Genomic DNA, 7,795 nt, shown 5'->3' with positions numbered 1-7,795 from the left:
ATTGAGGGACACGTGCTGACATGTCAACCATGCGATTTCAATCGTTAATCTTGTCCGTCCATGGACGTTTTTGGCGCGTAAAAGCTGCCAAAATCTATTGTTAATAGTGACCATGCAATCATATAATTTTACAATTATTTGTGGTAAGAGACAATACCACCTATAGGGGATTGCGTGGCGCCTCTAAAAGTAGAGGTGTGTAGGGGCATCTTTTAGCCCGCTAAAAGTTTACTAAGTGCAGTTAAAGAAGGGATCTCTGCTGTGCACAAACTATATTAAAACAAAAACATCCGAGTCTAACCTGTGTCTCCTCGCCTCCTCGCACGTGATTGCCGTAAAAACCGGCGGTTTCCTATGTTGTCTACAGACAAGCCGGGAGTGTTACGTAAGTGGTTTTCTCTCTTGCACGAGAATATGTCGCCTGAACATACATGTGGACAGCTATTTGCTCCATAAAGCTGTGTTTTTCAATGGCAGAAGCCACGATAGTTGTTGGCGCAAGGGAGTCACCTCGTACAATTGGCTTTACAGCAGATAAATGCAGGATGCAGTTTCGATGGCTCTGAACTTAAAGAAAACCGAGGGAAGAGAGAAAGCTTAAGTGATTTTTGTGTTGAAGATGTTACGGGTTCGAACTTTGAACTTCGGTAAATTAGAAACATCGAATGATGCATTATTTTCAAATTGTGTATGACCCTACTTTAATGTCCTTGATTGCTCTAATGACTGAAGGATTTAATGGAAGTGGACGGATTCTGTATGATCTCGTTTTGTTGAGATTTGCTCCGAAGAAATTGCGGGCTTTCTGACATCTGGAACTCTGTTGAACTTTAAAGCGTTTCCTATGTTGTTCGCTGTTGTCGTTTCCCGACTGTTCGGAATTACGCGCGGCAAATAATTCGACATTTGAATCTTCAGAGCTTAAGACACCGATTTACAGAAACGGAAGAGAAGAGATCAGAGGATTGGAATACTAAATGTATACTGATATAACTTAGATTTGAGAATTAGCGCCGTGGAGGAAGTCTCTATAAAATCATTTGTCGTCACTTGTCCTGCATTTAAGTCCGAGCTAGTTTCTGGAGTAATGGAGGTCATCTGGTAAAGGTAAAGTGGTTCTGGCTTCTACATGACGATGGAATCGAAGATTTAACGGGGAACATTTTGGAACTTTAATGATTTGTCAAATCTATGCCGTGCGAGTTTAAAGGCCTGTGGATGCTTCTAGGAAATCGTTTTGGAAGATTTTCTGGAAAACTGTAACTAGTGAAGATGTTGGATAGCTTGCTCGGCCGGGGTGACGTCCCCAAATGGTAAGTTAGCTTGGCTTAATACATCCCATTCCGGTGAATAGTCGACTTTCTTTGGTTAAGCTTTTCAGAAAGCTTCTGACTATTTTGAAAACTTGTCTTGATTTGTTTGATGGGGCAGCAAAAATTTGATTAAGGTCATAAAATCCCGGGTTGACTTTTGGCGTAAGAAGAGCAGTGCTAAGGTAAACATGCTAAGAAAGGACGTTACAGACCTTGTCATGAAAGGCCAGCATCAGAATGCTTTTTTTCGAGTGAGTACTCAATTACCTGTGATGAAATTTATATTTTGTTTTTATTAAAGACCATGACTTCATGCTTTCCATTACAGGAGCAGATTTAGTCTGGGTGTAGTCTTCTTAAGATTTAAGGTTTAAACCCTTGTCAGTCAGTGATAAAGCTTGTTGTACTTACATGGCTTAACTATTAAGCTACACCTTTTGGACGACAAATCGAATGTCTGTGAATGTATGTAATGTTCGATTAGGTGCATAAGAAAATGGGGGTATCGCTGCAACTCGTTATGTGAACTAAATCTCTGCCATGATGCACTAGATGCTCTTCCATGGGGAATTTCTAGTCAAATTATTCTTCTAGGTTGCCTATTTGTTACAATCCATTCTCAACTCTGCATGATTGATGTAACGTTGTAGTTCACTGAGAGATGAGCAGAAGAGGAACAGAAATGAGGTCCTTATACTTCCAGGAGACCCTCTCTTATACAAGTTTTTGATACAATGAGATCAAGCCAATGAAATGGATGGTAAAATTAGGGCATATAAATTTGAAAAACAGAGCTTGAGCAGGTTCTAGTAATATAAGCAAATCCTACAATAAGTGTTGGTTTGTAAGAGATAACCACACATTCGTGATAAACACGAAAATGTGGAGAGAATATGAACCATGTCATATTAATGCCCCAGGTTATATACAACAGGGCTGACCCTAGATAGGCTTCCCATATCCAAAGTCGTGTACCACTTACGTCATATCATGCACCTAACTCTACCTTAACCTTGATAGTTAGATAATGGGTACATGCTTTGTCACTAACATTACCCAGTTCCAACTAAAAATGCTACTCATGTTGGCAGGATTTCTGGCTTCACCACATAGTAGGTCTCTTGTATGCAGCTCTTTTTGTTGGCCTTATGGTCGATCCTATTAACATCCTGTCTGAAAAACCATCCCGGCGACAAAAATCTTCCAGGAATTCTATTTTAGCCTGAGATTGTTCTTACAATCTGAAGCCTTAGGTGGTAGTTCTTGCAAGTTTAAATTAATGTGGTCATAAGCCATGCATTTATAATAGTGGTGTTTTGTTTCCACTTTACCTGCAAATCCAAAATTAATGTGGTCATAAGCCTGCACTTATAAAAGTGGTGCTTTGTTTCCACTTTACATGCAAATTATTTAAGCGCATTCCTATCTTGGGCACATTTACTTGCCTGTTTTGACATCTTAGCTGATATTATTTGTTTCAATTTGTGTTGTAATGATGAGATTCTCCAAAGACGGAATTTTGGATCGGGACAAAAGGGCATAGGGTTGGTCTGTTTAGACAATCCTCTGGGTTAATATGCTTATGGTTGCTTGCATTTTGTGGGGATTCAACAACGCTTATTTGTTTTTCCATAGCCCAATCAAATTCCCTGAGTGCATTAAACCAACAAGAGAGTTTGTTCCATTTCTCAGGTTGCCTATTTGCAGCTAATTTTTAGAGCTAGTCTGTGTAAACAAAAAGGCAAATGGGGAATTCCATTTTCAAATTGTACTTATAATAAGGCTCATTAAATAAGCTTCTTGCTATTGTCAAAGAGGTCAGCTTCAAATGAAGTTCAATTGCCAAATAATTACTCCAGCCTTTTGATCAATGCATTAGTGAGGACAAGCATGGCTCCCTAGAATGCTGAAGACAAAAAATCCAGCATGAGATTCAATTCAGCCATGAAGAGTAGTGCCTAGAACTGAAAGAGATTACAACTGCATGCAGTCAATTCTTAACTGGATTTGCACCATAAATAATTTTAGTCACAAATCAATGCATTAAGATGCTACAGCCATGAACCACTCTGATAAAGTTTGAGCATGAAATAAATATGAAACCCTCTCTTCGCTTGGGATTTTAAGTTCTCACATGCATGGCATATCTTTCAGATGAATTTGTAGTATGGTACCTTCTTGTCACTTAGCAGTCTTCTTATACTAGTGGTTCATATGGTATTATGGTTCCTTCAATATCTATAGATTATTGGTAAAAAATAATCAACAATGGGATAAGAATGTACTTGCAAGAGATTTTGTTAATGATGTTACTGTTTTCCACCATTTGCATCCCTGTTTTTGCATATGTTGATGATGCCAAATTTCACAATCTACAAAATTCAGTACAGGTTGTTAATTGTGAGAGCGAACAATCCCTTCCAATTATTAATATTTCTACTTTAATTGATAATTAAGGTTATGCAAGCTGTCTTGTAGTTAGATGATTAGTGTTGCATTCTTATATTGATGAAGTATAGGCCTTTCGGAGAAGAAAAATCATTCCTTTTTCATCTGATCCTTTTATGAAGGCATTTTCCCATTTGTATCCTCAGAATTAATTTCATATATCGTTGCCTCATGTTAATTGGAAATACCACCTGCCCAAGATTTTTTAGTTATGCCTTTGATTGGTGATAGGCCTTGGGATGCCATTAGTCTTAGTTTTTAATTTATGAATAATCCTTGTTGGCAATATTCCTTCAACATTTTTTTTTCCTGTGGAAAAAATCATAATCTTTCCATTCATTCCAATAAAAGAATTGCATTCCAAAATTCAGAGGCCTTTGGGCACTTCTACACAAAGATGGGTTTTCCCCTTCTGTTGAGTATATAGCCACAAGCATAAACTACAACAACAGTGCATAGAAGGGAAATAACAAAGATCCGCAACCTCATGATAAAAGCAGCAGAAAATTGGAAGGCACCTAGATAGCAGTGCTTCTATGAGGCAAAATATTTTCTGCCCCATCTGCTGGACTTGATCATTACAAAACTTGTATCTCTGTGAAACCTGCTCGGGTAGATAATCTGCTTCACTGTTGAATTCCCTGCATATGCATTTAAAATTTATCTCAACAAAAGACTGTTTTAATTCCTCAGCATGAAGGAGGCTACCATGTAGTTGGATGTTTCTTTTTACTCTTCTGCCAGTCAGCCAATCAATCACCAGCTGATAGTCACCATAAGTATTTAACTTTTCCACTCTACAATCTCTTGCTGGCTTCATCAGAATTGTGACTGCTTTCACTTCAGCTATGTTATTTGTTCTCCCTCCTAATCCATATTCAGATGTTAATTTAAGGGAAGGAGAGATGACTAACTGTCCCCCAGCTCCACAAGAATTGGGATCAACATTACCTGCCTCATTGAAGAAACCATCAAGAATGGTTATGTCTATGGCTGGGGGCCAGTTCTCTATGTTTGCTTTCTTTTGTTTTGTTTGTATGTTCAGAACTCACATAGTGTCTAGACACTTCCTAACCCGAGAAAAGTTGCTTCTGAGGTTATGTGCTTGTCCTGAAAAAGGGATTCATTTCTTGTAAGTCAGATGGCCCAAATGATGAAAAGGGGAAGGGTGTGAAATCTGATATTCATAACCTTGCCCTCAAGCTAGGCTTAAAGGGTCCCTTCTATTGTGCTACCATTTCAGCGGCATTTTCCTCCTGTCATAGCTAAACTGCTGTCCATATGTCCCTAGAGAAAGAACAGGAGATGAAAACGTGTGAAACAGTCTCATTTGAGACTTAGCTTGTGTAGGAGATCTGTCCTAGAAGTAGAGAGCTGCAGTCAGCATTAGCAAGAGGGATGTGTTTCTTTGGAAGGAGAAGGGCTGAGTTGGTGAGATCTGTCCAGGAGACTAAGGCCAAGTTCAGTAAAGATTGATCTGTGGGAAGGGGTATCTGCCCTAGCTGAAATCTAGCAGTAAGGCAGCTAAAGGTCTGAAGTAAAAGAACAAGGGTCTACCTAGCTAGATCAGGTAGGCCGAGCCTTAGCTTGAGGGATGGTACCATAGATCTAAGGTGAACAGTAGTCTGATCAAGGGACCAAGTTTTGGACACCAAAAGAAGGCTACTGATCTGGATCCAAGGTTGAAGAGTGTGCTGGAGAAGGCTGCATACCCAGCTATGCAACTATAGGCCTAAAGGGTTGGGCCGAGTGTGTGTTAGGGCTGCTGTAACAGCACTTCTTGGATAAGGAAACCTCCAAAGTGACCCACAGTTAGAACAGTGTAAGATGAGGTCTATTAGGGCTTCCAAGGCTTATTGAGAAGGCTGCTGGGGTGAAAATAGAGAGCTGGCCGAGAGCTCTCGGTGGTCTGTAAGGATTGTTCTGCAAGCTGCTGGTAGGCTGCATTGTTTAGAGGTGACCGAAGTTAAGGGAGGTGGGACTGAGCAGATTCCAAGCTGCTGAAGTACCTCAGGAGTGGACTAACCGTGAGGTCAAGGGTCTGAAGAATCAAACCACAACAGTAAAGGGGGCCGAGGGTTTCAGGGATTAAGTCTGATCAGATGGGGGCAGGCTAAATAGGACTGTAGAGAAGAAGAAGTTTGCTCATTAAAGGTGCTGTGAACAGCATGCTTGAAGGCTGATAAATACAAAGAATTAAAGGGCAAACCCTCTATGAGTAGCATATAGACAGAGGACAAAAGGAGCTGTTCTTTGTGTAATTTTGGTGGCCAAGGACAGCCAGGCACATCAAGGGCAAAGATGACAGAAAGGGCTGGAGGCAAAGGACTGCTACAGCAAGTCAAATGTTTTGTCTTTGTTGTGATGGGCAGATTGAGGATCTGAAGGATCAGATTTCAAGCCCTAAATTTTGTATACTATGTATACTTGTTGTATCAGGTTTCATAAAGGGCCATGATCCTTGGTATGGGAGCCCTAATGCTTTATTGTTAATGGACAAATAAGAAACAAGTTTTGGGCCCATAAAATCTGTGTACTTTATTGATTTCACTGCTGTTATATTATCGTTGTGCAAAGTGCTTTGTGTTGTGCATCTTAAGAGTGTTTATGATCAAGTTCAGACATAAAGCAGATCTGGGGTACAAGGGAAATTTTCAACATAGCTGGCAAACACCATCCTAGGAGAAAAGTTCTCAGGGTTACCCAAACATGTGCGTGGGTAAGTGTTAAATTTGGCAACTAGGGCCAAACTCCATATGGGTCACCTCTTTTATGGCAGCTGATATTTTTCTTGGATTCCTCTCTCCGAGAGGTGTAGGATTGATCTAACGATCATCCGAGTCCGACATGTATTCATGGAGATATGAATTTATTTGTATTCTTGACAATTTGTCAAGGTCGGCCGGCAAGCAAAACAGTTTTTTTCACCCCCAGCTTATCCTCAACGTTGCATATAAAAGGAGACCTTGTGGCATAATTTCACTCATCTCATCTCACATTCTTCTCTCTCTCCTCTCTTGATTGGGTATGCACAAAGGAGCAGCATCTCTCTCACAAGTGTGGCTGGAAGAAGGGTTTTCTGATTAGGGCAGCGTTGACCTAGGTTGACTGAAACTGCAGGGTGTCATTTTGACCAGCGTTGATCAGTGTGGACTCCTCCTTGACTGCGGATTGGATTAGGCTGCCTCTCCTTGGCAGGCCACATTTCTGAACAGCTGTTTTGACCACACTTTGACCAGTGTTGACTGTCAAAGAGCTGACTGCAGGTTTGACCAGATGTTGACTGGTTTTTCGGACTGTTTTGGGCTGCCTCTTCTTGTTATTGGAGGCCGAGTTGACTGAGTGTTGACCGGGGTTGACTAGAGGTCAAATCTGACCTGTTTTACCAGCTTTGACTTTGCTGGTTAGGGTTTTGCAGTTGCTGTCATAAAATTACAGAATTGTATATTTGTACTATCTCTCTCTCTGTGCTGAATTATTGAAGAATATAAGAAGAATTGATCAAGGGTTTCCCCACATTGGGGTTTGTCCCTAGCTGGTGCCACATCTTGTGCCCTCTTGTCTTGGCTTGTCTTCTACTATTTATATTTATGTTCTATCTACATTTTACTATCATGCTGATGTGATTGCTATTTTGGAAATTGATATTGGGCTAATAAGAAAATTTGAAGTAAATTGTTCTTAAGCATCGAACATACCAAAATTAACAGGAAGACAACCCATGACTACTTAGATTGCTACAAGAGTGATATGAGATTGCAGAATCCTTAATTAAACCATTTGAGAGATTGGGCTGTGCAATGTCATTCAAGTCATCATTGATAATGTTGCCAATCGTAAGGTAGTAGGAGCAATGAGGATATGTATTATAACATGTTTTGGTCAAGGTTTTTGGTTCACACATTGAATGTGTCTTGATGCATGATATTACTAAGATGAAGGACGATGATTGGAAATGGATTGGTGTATGGTATAAGAAAGAGAGAATGATAGAATTTATGACCAATCACAACCATGTCCACTACATTATAGAA

At 40.1% G+C, this 7,795-nt stretch overlaps 1 protein-coding gene across 1 annotated transcript in view; it reads left to right on the top strand.

Moving 5' to 3' along the window:
* The first annotated feature begins 271 nt into the window (after positions 1-271).
* The window catches only part of LOC149193810 (uncharacterized), a 67,573-nt gene continuing 60,049 nt past the window's right edge, over positions 272-7,795 (top strand). Inside the window, exons 1-2 of the mRNA XM_089404947.1 lie at positions 272-1,313; positions 1,432-1,564. Coding sequence (XP_089261073.1) covers positions 1,273-1,313; positions 1,432-1,564 — 174 coding nt within the window. The 5' untranslated portion in view covers positions 272-1,272. The remainder of the gene's footprint in view (positions 1,314-1,431; positions 1,565-7,795) is intronic.

The sequence above is a fragment of the Pinus tabuliformis genome, chromosome 2_2, assembly GCF_031772625.1.
Source record: "Pinus tabuliformis cultivar Carrire ecotype Pingquan chromosome 2_2, CPIR1, whole genome shotgun sequence".
NCBI lineage: Eukaryota > Viridiplantae > Streptophyta > Pinopsida > Pinales > Pinaceae > Pinus > Pinus tabuliformis.
This window is presented reverse-complemented; position numbering and strand designations above follow the sequence as displayed.